Source organism: Erpetoichthys calabaricus, chromosome 5 (genome assembly GCF_900747795.2).
Source record: "Erpetoichthys calabaricus chromosome 5, fErpCal1.3, whole genome shotgun sequence".
In the NCBI taxonomy this organism is placed as follows: Eukaryota; Metazoa; Chordata; class Cladistia; order Polypteriformes; family Polypteridae; genus Erpetoichthys; species Erpetoichthys calabaricus.
Window position 1 is genome coordinate 110,761,920 of NC_041398.2, and position 20,033 is coordinate 110,781,952.

The window sequence follows — 20,033 nt, forward strand, 5'->3', positions numbered from 1 at the left end:
TTGCTGATCACAAATATGAGAATTTGTTTGATTCTTGGTCCTAGCCCACTAAAAGCCATTCCCAGATGGTTAAAAATGACAAATTTCAAACATAAGCATGAGGTGTATCGTTATAGACTATTTCAAGATTAGTGACTTTGAATATAATGTTATTTATTTGATCCTTTACTAGAAATCTATCCCTCAATGAACCTCTATCAGAGGGAAGAAATGACCAATTTCTTTCACAGTCCAGAATATTTAGACTTTAAACAGTTGAATTAAAGCACACATTTTAATATTTCAAATATCTGATGCAGCTTTGCATGCTTATAATGTTCTTCTTCCTCATGAAGTAAATCATTACATTTCTTATGCACACCCCAGATTAGGAGTTCTTTCACCAATTCAGACATTTTAAAATATTAATCTCATAGTACTGCAATTAGTAATTGTGTATTGCTAAGATTAGAAGTTTTACACAAAAAAGTTGTTTCTTCCTAATCATTAAGGATGCCTTAGGTTACCAGTGAAAATATATATAAAAAGAAACATTATATCGCTAAATACATTTGGTAGGAGCCCTTTGGCCTAATGTGACCCTTTTTTTAAGGTGCTGTGGGCATCTTTAACTAACCATGTAATGATTAGTGATGCATCTTTTAATACAATGTGAAGCAGTATTTGTTAATTACATTTTGAATGCTGAACTCTGTACTCTGCTTTTTAGTGTCAGTTCACATTAAGCTTTCATATTGAACTGATCTTATTTCTGTGGCCTTTACTCTTTATACCTGATATAGTGTTCTCACATTATTTAAAAGTAAATAATATTCCAAAGATAAATGCTTAATCAAGTGCCAAATGTTTATGCAGATAAGTATGTATAATTATTTAGTTAACATTATTCTCGTCCAACGTGGTGGTGTAGTTGTTAGCGTTGCTTCCTCATAGCTTCAGAGTACTGAGTTTGGATCTTGACCCAGGCACTGGTTTTCCTTGCACGTCCTCAGAGAGTAACACATGTAAAGTAAAACGGTGACTACAAATAGCCCCTAAATGAAATGAGTTTGTTCTGGGGTGAACTGGTGTCCCACCCAGAGTTGGCTGCTGGGAAAGGTACTCGGCCTCTGAACTAGATTATGTTTGGAATACCTCAATATGATAAACTGCAATTAACAATAATTAAGGCTTTCTTATCATACATCATTTAAAATTATATATGTGAAATTCAAATTGAAATAAGCAAATCGAAAACATTTTGTCATAATGTATTTGCCCCATTCATGTACTTATAATTAAATAAAATCAAATTGAAGCATTTAGGCAAAACATGTCAAAGGTAGCAGATGTTTTTTATTGTTAAAAACTTGAATTTGGCCTTGATCTTTTATTAGGTTTCTAAGTGTTTATGTTGTAGTCACTTTGAAGCTCAAATAACAAGAACACTGGATGCTGTTGTTATGTTTTTTCTGTGAAAGTAAGGCCTACATCCTTGCCAAAATGTGCATGTCCCCCCTTGGAAGCTGTTTGTTTTTGCCTGCTGTTAATAAAGCTGTCTCCTCCAGGCAGGGGTGATTTGTCCTCCTGGTTTAGTGGTCTTCAAGCCTCATGTACTTGTAATGTTGTGTGGAAATGGATTACTGACCCCTGTGGAGAAGGGGGGTCAAAGGACAATGAGAACTGCCATAAACTTTGTAGGGGGTGGGACTTGACACCATTATTCATTAACATGGAGCTCCAAAAATGCTGATTTTGTTTTAACAAGAAGTTGAGCCTATTTACTTAATGAAGCAAGCCTCAAACTCTGACATGCCATGTTCATAGCCAAGTAGCTTTTACAGCACACCATGCCTGTTTTGCTATAGTCTGACTGCCTTGCTTATTAAATATGTTTAGCTGTGTCATCCATTTAACATGTTACTTATTTTATGTTCTTTAAAAAGTACTTTCAATATTAGTATGGCTTTATGCTGCGCACACTTGTTTTGCTGCCTTCTTAGCCTTTATTTTGGCTTCTTAGTTTTTATTTTGCCCTCTAGCAGTATGGTTCCTTAGCCATTCACAGTAATACATTTAGAATTAAATTGTTTGTACTGTGCCTGGAAACGCTGAACTAGCTGAGACAAACTGCTGTGAATGTTACATTTGGTTTAATAGCAGAGTCATAGACTTGCACCTCTTATAATATATATCATTTTGAATGAAAATAATAAAAAAAAAGTTTATTTTTCCTTTTTGGTTATGCATATGCATGTAGCATTATGGATTGAAATAATTATAAATATATTATTAAATGCCATTTTGAAGCTAAAGATTGAATGTAGGGGTATCCTTAAGAGGAGGGTACCAGGGTTAAATGTGTAATGAGGCTTGCACGTAAGTGGGCGAGAGTTTACACTCTGAGTTATTGAACAGCAGCTTTTCACAGTAAGGCAGGAATTTAAAAGATATTTTCTTGGATCATACTATTGTGGCAAAGTATTGTCATGGTAAGTAATGGCAGAGGTGATGGGGTCATGGCATTAACTAAAAAAAGAACACACTAAGACAGATTTTGTTTGCTTTTTTGTGTAACTGTTTCTTTGTTTGATTGTTTTATTCACCCTGCCCTCAGCCAAGCATGTTTTTTTAAAAGTAGTGTAAAGTGATGAATTTTATTCTCTTTTTATTTTGGTTGCAGTCTTATCAGATAACAATTTGCTGAGTACTGTATATAATGTGGAAATAGACCTATGAATAATACTAAACATGCACATGTATTTATCCTTTCTATTATTTTTTCCAAAAAATAAATATAAAAATGAAAGATTTATTTCACATGTTGAATATTAAAATTGTCATTTTGAAGTTCCTCAGACATTCATTCATCCATTTTCTTATCTCGGTTCAGGGCCACATAGCTATTCAAATAAGTAAATTCCGTTTAATTTGTACAACTTTGAATAAGAGAGAAAATTTGTCAATGGGTTTATGAATAAACATGAATGTTAATGAATTTGTGAATAAACATAATTGTGAATGAGCATGGATTTCTACATAATATTCTTATGAAATTATTCATATCACTTCCAGAAAGCATCAGAAATTCTGATCCCATGAAAATATATTTCTGACATTGTAGTAAATTAACAACAATTAAATTACAAGCAGATCTGGTAGTATAAGAACAAAATGGTCCTATTTAAAATATAAAAATGTCTCAACTCTTATTTGTTGTCATCCAAGAATTTCACTATTGGTAGTCTAGTGTATTTTTTGAGCCTAGCTCACCAACAATCTGAAATGGAGTGACCAGAGTTTAGAAGATTAATTAATAGATTAATTTTGTTTATACTTTAGCTCTGGACAGGGCAAAAAACCATCCTTTAAATCTCTGATATCACTTTAACAAAAATTGCCTCTTTTGGTATTTTATTTTTTCAGTAACAGTTCAGCTTGTCATCGTTTTTATTTTGTAACTGTTTTTAATTGTTTTTACTAGGTGTACTAAGGTTATTGCTACTTATCGTATGTAAGCAGTTACAGTAAACCTAAGCTTAGCATATATAACTTATTTCTTAAAATGCTCTAATGTTTCCTTTACCCTATCAAATAACTTAGGGACATGTTTCTTAAATTGTGTTTTGCCATATATTCACAGTTTTTAACTACCGTACATGTCTGCAGTTGTCTCTTTAATTAAAGAAGACAAAGTTAGATACAGAGGCCACTGCTCACTAATTCTGAACAAATATTGTATTTTCACTACAAAAATACTTTAAATCAGCTTGTTTTATATAGATAGTAACTGATATTTGTAAGTTCCTTTTAACTACTGTATTTTATAAGTAAAATGATTGAATGGCAGATTTACAATGTAGAAGTTACACCTGAAATATTTCAGGAGAACATTTTATTTGATAAAAGTATTATTCTACAATGTGCTCCACAGGTCATATATGTTCAGGGGTAGTATCTTGATTTATAAAATTTTAAGACTAGGATAATAACCCAAGGCAGTGGCTAAAACCACATCTCGCTTTCTTTGTTAAATGATTTCCTTAACTTCATTTTTTTTTCATTTTAGCTTTGCTTGATTATTAAAATTCAATGCAGCAGCCAGACATAATTCAGAAATTATGACAAAATTCTTCACTAACTTTTATCATTTCAAATTAAAAAAAAATAGTTTATTTCATGCAATGTGATAAAAGTATTTTTGTCAGGCAGCTTATATAATACATTTCATAATCTCCTAAAAGGTGTTTGACGCATGAAACCATATCTCCACTAAATCAGAGCATAATTACTAGATTTGTGTGGTTTTAATCATTTTAATTTCTCATATAGGTTTTGGAAAAAACAACAACATTTTTTCTTTTAAAGACAGGGTGTGTGTGTGTATATGTATTTTTACATTTTGCCACTTTTAAAAATGTATTCTTTGACTTCATCCATTGGATTCAACGATTAATGGATGGATAAATAAAATAAACTCATGTAAGTTTAGTTCATTTGCACCCACATTGTGACAATAGGTTTTTATCTGAATGGGTGACAGGCAGATTTATTATTCTTGTTTTAATTCATGTCTGTAGGTATTATTTTTAAATTTGAAGCATTTACAAAAAAATGTCTAAAGGCACCCCCAGTTAATTAAATGCTTAGTTAGGTTTTAATTAAAAGAGTTAATCTGACAAAGCATGAAACTACTTATTTTTTATTATCAAATGAATATGTAAATCATGATAAAGCAATTAGATATTTATCTGTAACTTTAAGCATTGTTAATTCCATTTGCACCAAAACAGTCCGTCAGTCAGTCTGACCCCAACCCCCACACCCCTGCCATTTTCCCAGCGTCACATAGCAGGCTACTTAATAGATAGTGAGCTAACCTTTTCACAGAAACTAAGAAACCACATTGTGTCCTCTAGGGAGATCATACCCACAGCAGTGTCTCAATTCATCAATAGTTCTCATCTCAGCCATGCTTTCTGAGCACAGTCGTATCTAATCATTTAGCAGATTTGCTACTGAGTTAACTGCCAGCCTCCTAACTCATATATGTATATGTATTTGTATATATATATATATATGTATATATTTATATGTATGTGTGTGTGTATATGTATAAAATATATATATGTAAATATTTGTGTATATGTATAAAATATATGTATATATATATATATATATGTGTGTGTGTGTGTGTGTGTGTGTGTGTGTGTGTATATATATATATATATATATATATATATATATATATATATATATATATACACGGCATTCGAAGTCTGTGTCACAATCTGATAGTGTGGGTGGTAAACTATTTCAACCATAAATATATATATATATATATATATATATATATATATATATATATATATATATATATATATATATATATATATATATATATATATATATACATACACACAGTATATACATTTGCTGTTTTTCTTTCTGTTATTTGTTATTTATTGACATTTTGTATTTTTGTGGTCACATTTTTGTGTCCCAAACTTTAAAAAGCGTTTTATTTTTAATTTAAAATTATTCAACCTAACAATGTTTTCTCAGACTAGATGTAATTTCATTTTTCTTTTCTTAATATTTTTGAATGTTGCACTTTCCAGTTTTTGGATGATAGCTCCCAGGGTTGTAGCAATCTTTTTTTTTTTTAACCTTATTTCTTTTTCCATCTGGTGTTCCCCTATACATACCACTGAAAATTTGCAGCAGGCAAGGGATACAAAATGGTTGTCAGTGACAAAAACAATTCACTCTGGTGGCTTGACAAAAACCTCACTTAGTGAATCTTAAGCAAAGATAAAGAGGGAGGTCAAAGTTTACAGAGCTGGTTCGTCACAAACCCGTTCTCATGGATTTTTGTTTTCCCCCTAGGTTTTCTGGGCTCATTGTCTGAATGGCCTCTTCCACTCAGTTATTCTGTTTTGGTTTCCACTGAAAGCTTTCCAGCATGGTAAGCAGCAAGGGCTTTGGGACTCAAGAAAAATACTACCTTGTCTTCGTAAACCATTCTCTCGTGGCATATGAAAGCTTGGAATGAATTCTAAGAATTGTCACTAAATTAGGAAAAGAATGAGAAGAAAAAGGGAATTCTAAAACAAAAGCATATGGAAATTAGTTCATGGTCTGTGGCCATGTGTGTGTTTTTGACCCATAAATATGCAACATTTTAATAAATGCGTATGTGAAATAATCTAAATGTTTTCTCTAAGGAAAATAAGTATCATGCTTTAGGAAACTCTTTTCCACATTGATTGGTTTATTACATTATATTTCACAGTTTCATTGTTGGATATGTTTAAGAAGTTTTATTACTTGTGTGCTTTCCTCCTTGCCCAAGTCATTTGAAAAGATAGTCATTCATCATATGTCGAGGGAAAAACAACTTCTTCATCCTCTCAGGCACTGTGTTCCAATTTGGACATTTTAGTATGCTTAGGTTCAGTTTCAGTTAAATTATCATGAATTAAAATGATTATTTTAAGAAGTCCTCTAAAAGTGTTTACCTGGGGGACATTAGCAGTTCATTCTCTTATTATTTGTATTTTCATTAACTTGATTGTTTTCCTATACAGTACATACAGATTTAAGTTTGTAATTTATTTCCCTTATAGACACTGTATTTGGAAATGGGAAGACTCCAGATTATTTGCTGTTAGGAAACATGGTGTATACAGTAAGTGTTTGATAAGTCTCTGTGTTATACTAAGGGTACAGCATTTGTTTCCACTATAAATGAGTTGCTTTGTGTTTTTCCTTTATAATTACTGCTGGTAGCACCATTTTACACACAGCTGGTTGACTGAAATGCATACTTTACCTTCAAGTAGTTTGATTCTGAATAAGACATTGTGGTAGATTGCCCGGACACAGACAGACGGACATCGTTTTAACTCCCAACACACATTTATTTACACAGTATAAAAAGTGCACAAACCCAGTGCCGCAGCACCAATCACCCTACAAGTCCAGGCCAAAACCACACTCTGCCTTTCCTGTCTTCAGGCCACCTCTTTCCTCTCCCAGACCTCGTCCTCTTCCACCCGACTCCAGCCCTGAATGAAGGGAGGCGGCCCCTTTTATTATCCCCCAGATGTGCTCCAGGTGTGCTCCGGCAATCTTCCACCGACATGCCCCAGTGTGGCGGAAGTGCCGGCTGTATCCCTGGAAACACTCCGGGTGTCCCTGCTCCTCTTCCCCCCCACTGGTGTGGCGGAAGTGCTGAGGTCCAGGGCTCTCCAGGCATTGGGGCGCCCCCTGGCGGAGACCACAGGCCCCTACAGGGTTGAGCTTCAAAGCTCTGTACCCGTGGCCCCCACAGCAACCTGGGCGGTCGCACCCTCGTGGTCTGGAGGAGGCGTGAGCCCTCCTCCGGTCCTCTTGGCCTTCCCGGCTGGGTACCACCCCCAGCCGCGTGCCACAACATATAACTTAACATTTTTTTCATATGCACAGTCAGCAACTGTTGCATGAGACTTCTGACATAATCTTTCATGGTTATACGTTTTAATTGCAACACTGATCTTCCAGTAGTTTAATTGATCACATTAATATAAATACATATAAATATTAATAAAAGCAAATCTGGATCTCCCCACTGAATAGTCCTTTTGTGTATCACTTTTGTTTGTACTTTAATATTTTTTGTTTTGTTTTTTTACTGGTAAGTAGCAGATTAAATGTGTCAATTAAATCTGTTTTATTCCCTTTTTACATTGCCTTTAAAAACTTAACTACCGCTTTACTTTACTTTAATATTGTTAACCCATCCTCCCTGATATTTCTGTTAAATATTTTTCAGACTGTATTCTACCCATTCAAAAAGATCAAAATGGTGTTTTTACCCAATTTTTATAAAAGTCCAGTGATTAATGGAAACTCTGAAAACTGTACATTAACATTTAATTTTTCAGAATTTGAAATGTTATCTAAAGAATTTCTCATTATTATATTTTCATCTTTTACAGTTTGTAGTTATCACAGTTTGCTTAAAAGCTGGCCTGGAAACGTCTTCTTGGACAATGGTATGACAAACAATAAATCTTACTCTTAATTTTATTTTACTCACAGTCCCGTTTATGGTAAACTCCATAAAAAAAAGCTTGCATTGTGCTAGAGAGTGTTTTCAAATATTTTCACAGTTACACTGCATATTACATCACTTGGGAAGGATCACACAGTAAATCAGTGCTGAGAATTGAACCTGAAATTACGTGATTTTGTGTTTAGAGCACAGGACTTTGGTAGTGAGGGCTAACTGGTTTGCAATGCTATACTTTCACTCATTGGCTAAGCTAAGCTTTACCAGGAAGACCAGAATGCAACATCCCAACAGGATACAATGTACAGGCTTTGATCATTAATGTCATTCAGTGTTTATGTAATATTATGAATGCCTTTACTTGGTTGATTTTCTGTTTTCACTCTTTTTGTCTCTGCAGTTCAGTCATATAGCTATCTGGGGCAGTATTGCAATGTGGGTGGTTTTTTTCAGCATCTACTCATCTATGTGGCCTCTTATTCCATTGGCGCCTGACATGTCAGGAGAGGTACAGTAACATTTGGTTCCTTTTTTTTATTACTAAATGAAAATTGCATCAGTAAAAAAACGAAATGCTAAATAGCATGTTACATAGCTATTTTTTTTGAAAAATAACTGCTTATTTTGTAATGGGTAGAACGTTTTTCATAAGCAGGCAAAAGTTTCAAACTGTTTTAAGATGACCACAATAATATTAGTTCTGAAGACATTCACCATTTGTTGCCTTAATGACTAAAGAGCTATTGCCTATCTGTAATTAAGGTTTCAAGGTTTTTGAACAATGTCTAGCCAATTTCATGTCTAATATGCACTTGAATACTTATGGATTTGCCCGCAAGGCAAATAGTTGATCAGAGAACGCCATGCAAATGGGCTTCAATATTCTTCAACATCTAGTATTTTTGAAACCATGTTGTGGTTTGCCTAGAGCCAGTTTGTTTCATTTTTGGAATTTTTATATGTGTATTTCCCCTTAATTCTTTTATTGTTATTATGGTGAGCATCATCATAGTGCCTGTTTGTGTTCTTTTTTGGATAGTTTTGTGACTACCTCTGAATGACTGCAAGCACATTATTTACAGACACAATGCTTTTGGACACATATGCAGTACAGGGGTCACATGACAAGTTGAGTCATCATTCGCCGGTGTCACAGAGGACAATGGGTTACCTGGAATCCCGCCCAGGATGGATGGTTCCTTTCCTTTATAATGAGTGGATGGGTGGGGGGATTGGCAGCCTCTCAACACCATGTGCTCCGCCAGTGTGATATCAGATGAATCTCCCATGTATACACCTGCAGGGGAGTTGTAGTCCCAATGGACGCCCCTGCTTGGTTTCTTGGGAGCCACCAAGGTAAGCGTGGGAGGGAGCGGGAGAAGAGATGTTCCAATTGTCCTGGAATTGCTTCCTGGGTGCACTGTGGTAGCATAGTAAGTACTCCTAAATCTGGCATAAAGGAAGTCTCTCCACTTAATCCAGGCAAGTTGGAGTTGGGGGTAGAGGAAGGACAAAGCATGCCTAGGAAGAGTGAAGGAGGAAAACAGAGACCAAAGAAACGTAATAGTATTGTGGTTGTGGCAACCCTGTGAAACAGCCTTTGTTGAGGCATTTCATTAAAAATAAATTCTTTTTTGAACCCGGGGCTTGTGCCTGTGAGGGACTCTGTGATGCCTGCTACAGCCCACACAACCTATATAAAAGGGCTGCATCCATCGTTTGTTATCCTAGTGTTGGATTAATTCTAAAAAAAAAAACCTGCATACTGGCAGTAAGGGAAAGTAAACCAAATGGAGTTTTATTATTGCTGGATTTAATTCTATGTATGTTTATGACTTCTCCTGACCATATATTTGTTTTTACTTTCATCTCATGATACTTTCCATTTGACAAAAGTCCTTAGCCAAATCCTGTACCTTAAATTATACATTACCATAATCAAATGTCATTTAAAAATTGGCAGTGAACTTTAAGCATGGCAAATGGTCATTCTCAGATCATTGGCTCCATTGTAGAAATGATGGGGAATATTGGGTCTTCTGGCAAGACCATTTGCAGCACTCTAACCACTGAGACAGTTAAAGAAATTCAGAGCATTGCAGGAACTCACAACTGTTTTTCCCTGGTCCATTATAAAAAGCTTTTCTCCATCATAGTTTGGTATGGTAATCTCTACAGAGGCATGGCACAGCTAAGAAGTGCACAAAATGACCAATGCTTCACTGCTGCTTATAATAAATTTACTGGATAAATTCTAGTTTCTCTGGGTTAAAGCTTTTCCCAATTAATAGTCTTGTATGTTGGACTTTTTGCTGATTGTCTGCATTGTAAGCTCTTCTAATTATAGCTGGGAGGATTCATTGTGCCAAAATGAATATCTGTCTTATGTTCATATATCTTTTCAGAGTATCCATAAATACATTAACAAATTCTTTTTTAAAAACTTTGGTACAATTGTAACTTTATTCATTGGAAAGCAAAAAAATCCACATATTAAAAAGATAACTGTGTAGCAATCTGAAGCAGAGTAAGGCTTGGTACTAACTGTCTTCCAGCTTTAATTCTGGGTCTCATCTTCCAAGAAGGAAGTATACAAGATAACAAAACATTACTGGATTGGTCAGCTATAGAAAGGAAGTCAAGTTCAGTGTATAAGAAACTTCATCAAAAGAAATCTGTTCAACTTCATTAATCTTCCAACATTTCCTATGCTTGAAACTATGATGAAAAAATAAACGGCAGTGTTTTCAGACTAGATCCTAGCATCCTAGATGATCTTAAGCAATGACTGGAATAAGAGATTTTTAATTAGACTCTCAAGTTCAGAATTTGAAAAGATAAGTCATGCTTTGCACAAAATGACAAAGAATGTAATTTAGCTAAGTCTCCATCCACACTACTACCTTACTGTTTAAAAATACAGATACTAGTCTGTGCTTTCTTCTTTTGTCCACACTACCTCAGTATTTTCAACTTCTGAAAACAGAGACTTGTGAAAATGCTCACCAGAGCCATGTGCTTCTGAAAACGTAGCTTCAGCATTATGATGCATAAACGTGCAAAGGGCAAATAATTTACAGATTGCTACAGTTTTGTGAAAAGTCCTGTGGTCAGCAGTGTTACCATCCCTTCAAGCATTGTCAGCTTTGGGTAAGATGTCTGTGCTGTATGTGTGAACTGTGCAGATGGGCAACTATGTCATTTGCATTTTTAGTTGTTTTTGTGTGGATGGACATACATTTATAAACAAAGTGAAAATGCTACCGTTGGTGGAGATCATTTTCATTTGAAAACACTGTTTTTAAATGAAAACATAATAGTGTGGACAGAGCCTAAATATACAGTACCACATTGCACAAACCTATGTCAGCTCAAATTATTTATGATTTATCCAGAATAGAAACCAAATTGTGAATGATATCATAAAGCTTGTGCCTTGTTTGGTCATATGTTTTGGGAATGTCTAAAATACAGACCGTATTGGTAAAATAAAAAAAAAAATCATACCTGTCATATGGTTTTACTTACAATTACTTCTTGTCACTGTAAAGGACAGCCGGGTCCCATGCCCGGCAGGGACGCCTCTGCTACATCTGTTCCGGGGGAGCAGCCATGGACTGTTCAATACCTCCCCCGGGATGCTTGGTGGCAGCCTCCCTGGTGGCCAATGATACCCCAACCCAGCGCATGGCTCCATGGGAGATGGAGTCCTCCACAGCCTGGTTGGGGGCTCGGATGGCCGCCAGGAGGAGCTGTGTGGAGTCAGCAGCCTGGCTGGTCATACCTTCAGCCCCACCCGGAAGGGCAATTAGGACCAGGTGGCCAAGCACCTGGAACACTTCCGGGTGGGATATAAAAAGGGCCAGCCACCACCACTGAGAGAGCCAGAGTCGGGAGGAGGTGGACTAAGCCTGAGGAGGAGTGGTGGTAAAGGGAGAAGAGAGAGCATTAGTGTGAGTATTTTGGGACTGTGTTGGGCCTGTGGGACACGGGGAAGGCGTGCCCCACGGCCGAAGAAGAAATAAAGTGTGTTTTATTTAAGTACGTGCCTCTGTCTGAGTCTGTGCCGGGTCATGCGCTATATAGCGCCTATTACATCATTTAGTTGCATCATTTGAAATATCACCAGATGGAATAGCTTTATGTAGAGAAAAATCAATTCTAGTATACCTCATTACATTGTTAATTCACCAACTTACCGTAACGCAAGTGAAAAAATCCTGCCACTTGATGGAAACGTGTGGATGTCAGGGTCTTCTATTTTAAATATTTTTTGCATCTCGTCTAGGAGGTATCTTTGCAAACTTTTGTCTCCGTTAAGCTTTTTTTGACCCAAGGAATCCATTGTTTTCATTAATCATTGAAAAATACTTTGATTTTGATTTTTGACTTGGGCTGATTTATCACTGCCATTTTAACATCACTATTATTGACTCCTATTGACAGTACCGTCTTGGAGTGGGCGAGTCTCTGTCAATCATGGCGCAGTGGGATAAAAGGTTATCAAAGGATATACAGTACTTTCTTATCCAGCTACACGGATTCCAAAACCCTTCAAACTTTTCAAAAAAATGTCTTTCTTTTGTTTCTCTGGTTTTTGATTTTGTCTTGTGAATCTTGGCCTTGGTTACTGATAATTGCTCTCTTTGTTTTGACCCTTGCTTCATCGTTTTCTTCCGTTCACCCGCTAAAATCTCATGGACTCTGAGCAAAATGAAAGGGAAGTGATGTATTATTTTATCTAAAAGTAAAAAAAAAAAGAATCACATAATCTCTATGAGAATGCAAAGGTTTTTCAGAGTGTTCACGAATTCTGTCAAGCCACTGCTTAACCTCCTTGCTTTCTCAAGATATATGTGGAACTACATCACAATCAATCCTAGGCTCGTGTAGACTTCTGAATTGGATGGCAGAGGAGTTTTAAGTTTGACTTAATTTAATTATGCGCATACAAGTATGGAATGTAGTGTTGATTGTATTTTTGACTGAACTGTAGTTTACTTACTGTGATGTAATGTACAAGTCTAATAAACTTAAAAATAAATAAAATGATTGATAACCACTTCCCCAGTTCTACTGATGTATACGTTGATTAGGTCATTATTGTCACATGTACAGTATACAGTAAAGTTCTTACTTGGATGTGCAATTGGAGGCAAACTCTATATTGTACAGTGGTGATTCCCAAATTTCAATCGATTTTAAATAAAGTGGCTTGGGTGGCAACAACAAAGAGTGAGGTGCCAACCAGCAGTTAGTTTTGCAGTGAAACTTTGAAAATAATTAAAAGTGAACTAACAGCTTCTCAAAACTAAGGCTGTTTGCCAGAAAACTATAGCATGTCTTTACTAAATCCCTAATAAAAGCACATGTTTTCAGGTTGTTTTTAATTGTCAGAGACTGGAAAAGGGAATAACAAGAAGATTAAATAAAAATTTCATTTACAAGCCCAAGCTGGCCTTTAATTAGATACACTGAAACGCTACGCACAGTATGCAGTTGCACCAGTAATGACTAAGAACTAGTTTTTTTTACTGAAAAGTTTAGAAAATATGATACAGTATGTACAATTTAAAGAGCAAAGTTTTTGGAGACTCCTTTTTCTGTAGTTTTCAAGATGGGTTTGCATTCCCTCCTACCCCATCAGTCTAACATATACATTGTTTGTGGACACAGGAGCATATGCTGCACTAATAATTTGGTACATTGATGCTGCCATTGAACTCTTGCTAGTAATGGCACTTTTGTTGAATCTGTGTCTTGTTAAGAGGTCATATGCTAGAATTCAGCAGGCCAATAGAATTTAAATTCACAAGCCTGACTAAAGAATGAGAGAAGACACAGATCTAGTACCATTCAGAAAGCAGGGCCTCTGGGGGCTAGGTGATGATGTGTCAGAATCAGACAGACATTGTACCCCAATGCCTAAAGGATCTGGGTCTTTTTGTGACCTCTGATTTGCTTGTTATGACCTAACAAGTGATAAGGCCTCAAACATGAGTGTGAATGCCTGGGTCCATTGCTGTGGCTTTATCTTCACAGGATTTGGACTTAGTGTACTTGTTCTGTATAAAATCTATTTGGACTGAGCTGAACACTTTAAATACTGTACTGTTTTTTAAAGCAGCCAGAATATTGATAAATTGTTTAGGGAAAAGTAAACGGGCATGCTAACATAAATGTGTCAGCATTTAATCACTTTCTCAGAAAAATAGCTTGATTCATTAGGGGCAGCTTTTTAAGAGCAGTTAGGACTTTGCACTGGGAAACTGATTCCCAAAACCACAAACCGATGTTAACATTTTTGGCTGATGTGGCCATGCTTCAGCTGTTGAGGATCCTCTGTTACCTGTTACTCGGTATTAAAAATCATCCTCGTGTGGCCAGGGACATATTTTAAGAAAAAGAAAATGTAGAAATTGACAGGCTCCATCTGGGCATTTAATGAGAACCTTTTGGTATTTCATTTTTTATTTTGTTTAGAGTTTAAGGAATTGGAATGTGCAGCTGAATGGGGCTTATAAATTTAAAGTGAGAAAAATACAGGAAATATAAGACGTGCCAGCAAGCTAGTTTTAAATTTATAAACAAGGCAACAAATAAACACCTTACAGATTTTTCTCTTTTTATAGATATATTCATTAAACTTCTAAAGGAGTTGCTCAGATCTAAAAGTAGATAAGGGCTCATTCTGGACAGTGTTTGGTTACAACAACAACATTTATTTATATAGCACATTTTCATACAAAAAGTAGCTCAAAGTGCTTTACATAATGAAGAGAAGAAAAATAAAAGACAAAATAAGAAATTAAAATACATTCATTACAACATTAATTTACATAGAAAGGAATAAGGTCCGAATACCAGGGTGGACAGAAAAAACAAAAAAAAACTCCAGAAGGCTGGAGAAAAAAATAAAATCTGTAGGGGTTCCAGGCCACGAGACCGCCCAGTCCCCTTTGGGCATTCTACCTAACATAAATGAAATAGTTATATGAAATAATGGTTATTGCCATTATGAGCCATTTTCATTTAGTATCGTAATGAATCACTTCAGCAGACTTTTGAAATGTTCTCAAGCATTTTTTTTTTCTTTTTTAGGCAACTAAGAAATTGCAAGCAGTCCATTCACATTGATCTTGTGTTGTATTTTACTTCTACCCTATATTATCTTCTAGACCCATTAAAGTATGTTATTTAAGCTTGTCATTTGCAATGGGGCTAAAATTAGTTTTCTTCATATACCTTGATTGTGTTGTCAGAAAACCATAGAATGCTGAAAAATATCTTAAAAATAAAAAATGTGTGTGACAGATGCTTCCTTCTTCAAGTATCACAAGTGGGTATGATAGTCTACTACACAGTGAAAGGCACACTGAACACACTGAAGATTAATAACTCCAAGTCATTGGAAACATGCCAGTCAAAGTGAAGTACTTCTGAACATATACATTTTGTCTGGTTGTGCCCAGAATGTGCAAATTAAAGTCTCTAATGAAATTACATGCTTGTTTAAAGTATTATACTGTAAGTAAGCATAGAAGATAAAGGCTATATTCATGTTATGACCCAAGCCTAGTAACATTATTAATGTTTTCAGATACAAGTCATGGAATAAGCTAAAGTACAGGTACATTTACTGTATAAAACCTGTCTCATAAATGGATATGTAGCTTCACCTGCAAAATTAGGCTTTATTTTATATATACTGTAGTTCCACAGTTAACAGCATGCATCATCAAGGAGTTTCACTTTTTAAAATAAATAAAATTGCAATTTATTTTAAGAGTTAATCTAATGAATGTAAAAGAGCGACTCTTGTTTCCATCTTTTTGATATGTCAAAGTTAAACCTCTGTTACGAGAAAAGCTTAGCTTTCCATAGAATGGTGAGCTATCATTTTAATGAGAGAAGTCAAAGAGGAGGCCAGAGTCGTTCAGGTTAACTGAGAGACCATGGACTCTCAAGTAACAGCTCCGGCATGCAGAATATGGTGAACCTTGAAGAGCTACATTGCAGCAGCAACAGAAGACCTTATTGGCTTGTACTCCTGTCAGTTAAGAAAAGGAAGTTGAGGCTACATTCAGGGCCGCTGCTGGCCAAATGGGTGCCCTAAGCAGAAATTTACTTTTGTGCCCCCTCCCCCAAATATTACGGAAGTAAATAGGCAGCCGTAACAGAGGTGAGGGCGTGCGCGTCATCATGTGTGCTTAGCCTACTCTGCGTTCACCGTAAAATGCTATATATACGTTTATATTTTTGTTTATTTGTATATGTATATTATTAATATTAATTTATTATTATAATATATAAAAACGATTTTTTTGAGCAGCTGGGATGGTGCCCCCTGGGAGTTGGTACCCTACGCAGACTGCGTACTCTGCGTATAGGGAGCGGCGGTACTGGCTACATTGATCATGTAATCATTAGAAATGAGTTGAATTGAAATTGAAAATGTCACTTGCTCTAAGAAATCTTGATTTTTACAGTGATATGCAAAATGCTCATAGTCAAAATTTGGTGTAAACAGCATGGATCCATGGATCCATCCTGTTTGATGTCAACAACATAGAGTGGTGATAGTATTGGTAGGGGGATACTTGGTGCACATGGGCACCCCTTTTCAGCCATTTTGTAATTTTTTACCAAATGGATACCACCAGAGGAATAATGTGTCATGTCACAGATCATGCATAGTCTCTAACAGGTTCCTTGAATATGATAGTGAGTTAACTCCAGTGTCTTGCACAGAACCTTTTGAATGAGACTGAAGAGAAGATTTGCAGTACAAACGTGTGGCCAAATAATCTGCTGTACTGACTGATGCTATTGAGTGTGTGCGTTGGTAATCAATCTACCCGAAATTAAAAGTCTTTAGCATCTGTCATACTATTGTAAACCAATATACAGTATATAATGCAAAGTTGACTGACTGACTCACACACTCCTCAACAAAAACACATTTTTCCTGTTTTGTACATCTAGGCCAATAGGTATCTGCTAAGAAAGGGCATTGCAATATATCAATATGCTTTGACTGATTTGATTGAAATTTGGTGATGTTATAGGGAAAAAACAAAATTAGCCAACTTCTGTTTTTTTATTTATCAATATTTATTAATATTATGCTAATGTTGTGAACTATGCTTAGATGTGCATTTATGCAAGTGTAGGAGCAATTGATGGGCACGCGAATAGCAGCACTATCCAAAAGGGTGGATGAACTGAAGAAGAGGCAGTGTCCTGGGTAGGAAAATAGAGATATGCTCATGTTTGGTGGCTATAGTGAGGTATGAAATGCAAGGAGGATGTTTGGTGAAGGCTCAAGGAAGATGTGAAGCTGAATTGTTAGTAAGCGTGTATAAAGCTCCAATGAGGGTGCAAGGTGTTGTAGCTTTGAATATAGGTGTTCCTTCACCAAAAGCAAAAAGGGAGGGAGAGAGAAATAAAGGTGGAAGTAGTGTCCTTGGATCTAACACTAGCAGGGACTGATGGTATAAGTTTAAACTTAATGTATCTATGGACTTCAAAAAGGAGTCATATTGTGTCAGGTTACTTTGAATGGGGCACTTCCACGCCTTCTGGCAACTGCACTCCAAAATTCTTTGCACATGCATTTGTAGCTGTAGACATTAAAGGGGGACCACAAGATCATTTAACAAGCCTCCAAAATATAATACTAACAATTATTTTCTTTCTCTTAAAGCACTAGAGAAAACAATCCCAAAGTAAGCCTGTAAATGTGATTGCTGTTTGCAATAAGTCCAAATAATCCATGATTCAATGTTAGCACATTACTTTCTGCGTAAAAATACAAGCTTGAACATACAACTAATGAAGAACACGAAAAGAAATGCTTGAGTGAAAGTCATAAACAAGAGGAATCTTAAACATCTAATAACGGTAATATATGCTCAAATTTCACATTATTTCAACTGATGACCCATTTCACTTCAAAAGAATACACATTCCTATAAAATTGTGTTTTGTAACAACCATCAACAAAAGCCAGGTCTCTAGGAAAAGCGGGAATTGATGTAATGCTGGAGTATTTTACTCCTGGGCAATTGTATATAACATGTTCAAGAGTAAGCAGTTCCAATGACCTAGTAATATTATAATTACTTATTATACCTTTATCCAAAGTGACTTACAACAATAGAGATACAATTTATTACATTTCTTTTGAAAGTGCAGTGACTTGCTTATGGTCACACAGAGTCAATAGTGGGATTTGAATTCAGCCTCAAGGTTTGAAGTCATTGGTCCAAAGAATTAACCACTATAATACACTGTCTGCCAATAATATTAGCCCTTGGTAAAAAGAAAAAAAAAACTGCAAATATTGTATACAGAAAAGTAGTTAGTTACATAGTACTTCTGATATACCCCGAGTAACTGTTGGCACTATAACTGATCCTCACTATCTTATGAAATTTCGCGGGCAAAGCCAGGTAACACAGCTAGTGCTTATACATTTCCCAGTGTAATAAACTCTAGCATCCTAACTCTACAGCTGCAATTTCAAAAATGACACTGTTCTTTTCAGAAAGAAAGGTAATCCATTTATGCATGCTCACAGTCCAACCGAGCCTGGGAAATTTGAATAGAAAATCAGTTTTCTATTGAAAACGGTAAGGATAGGCCCATAGAGTTCTCTTTTCTTCAAGCTTGAAATCTTATACACATAATACAGGACATTAGTTTGTGAAGCAAGAAGAGTTTTCTTTCAGGTGACATATATAAATGTGCTTTTTGATTTCCTGTGGCTATGAAAGGTACAGGGACATAGCTTTATAAGGCTGGTCACCTTTTCCAAGGATTTTGATTTAATTTCTTTGTCTAAAACTGTTGTGACATTATGCAACTTCTAGTCATGAGGTAAGTCAGATTTGCTGACCTGAGTTTTTGGTCTCACTGCTGTACCATGTCAGTTTACACCACTGAAAATTGCTGGTCTTGTGCCAACCTTCCAGCACAGTTGTCCTCTCCCCTTTTTGTAACAGCCAATAACTTGCTACCTGGTGGAGCCCATACTCTACAATGGGTTAACAGATATGGCAAGTTCAGCCACAGTCTCTGCCGTTTTTTCCTTTATACATTTTATTATAGTACTTAAAACACATCAGACACATTCTGTTTGTGAGGTGCATTATATTTATTGAACTTCTGAATGATCATTCATTTGTTGTCAGCTCTCATGCACACAAACCTTCCCCTATGACTAAAGACAAAATGATACCTGTATGAGCTTATCAGAGTGAATAGCAGACTAGCTGAAGTAAGTTGTGGCGCATGTCAGATTAGACATCTGTGTTCGCAGCAACGCAGCGCTGACTACGATAAAGTTAAGTAAATGAAATCTACAATTGAAAATCGCTGGACAGGTCATGTAATGTGACATAGCCTTAACCAGCTGACCAAATCCTCTTCTCTCCTCACCTCCTGCAGCATGGGATGAAGGATTTCTGCATTCATCCAAATGTGTTGCATTGCAAGTATGAAGGGATCTGTTGGGAGAAGTTTGGAGCATATATGTACATAATGCTTATTGACTGATTTGTTGAATTAGGGAATTGGCTGATGATGTCATGCCCACCACTGTAGATCACCCGCAGTCTGATTTCACAAAGTGAATCATTTAAATGTCCTATCACCCCTCTTTTTATAACTGAGAAAAATCTACATGTCTATAGTACTGTGTGACACTAAATGTCTACATGTTAAGGTTTATATATAGACAAGAACACAACTTTTCATATATTTGATTTCTGTGCATGTTTGTTTTAATGATCTTCTTCTTTTTAGATCCCCAAAAGTGACATTTTCTATAGTACACATCCAGGGGACAATGGACTCTGCTGAATGTCTGCAAAGTATACCTTTCTGGTTGAAATTGTAGGATGAGACTAGCACTATCACCATTGAAACACATTCATCAGCAAAAATCAAAGCATTAGCATTTTCTACTAGAAAGGACTGTTGCATAGCTGGGTTG

General features: G+C 35.9%; 2 protein-coding genes across 2 annotated transcripts in view; one reads left to right on the forward strand and one right to left on the reverse strand.

The window, feature by feature from the left end:
- Positions 1 to 20,033, reverse strand: part of slc30a9 (solute carrier family 30 member 9) — a 990,624-nt gene that overhangs the window by 638,657 nt on the left and 331,934 nt on the right. The gene's annotated exons all lie outside the window — the stretch shown is intronic.
- The window catches only part of atp8a1 (ATPase phospholipid transporting 8A1), a 338,290-nt gene that overhangs the window by 280,016 nt on the left and 38,241 nt on the right, over positions 1 to 20,033 (forward strand). The window contains 4 exon segments of the mRNA XM_051928331.1: positions 5,869 to 5,947; positions 6,609 to 6,670; positions 7,962 to 8,018; positions 8,436 to 8,543. Coding sequence (XP_051784291.1) covers positions 5,869 to 5,947; positions 6,609 to 6,670; positions 7,962 to 8,018; positions 8,436 to 8,543 — 306 coding nt within the window.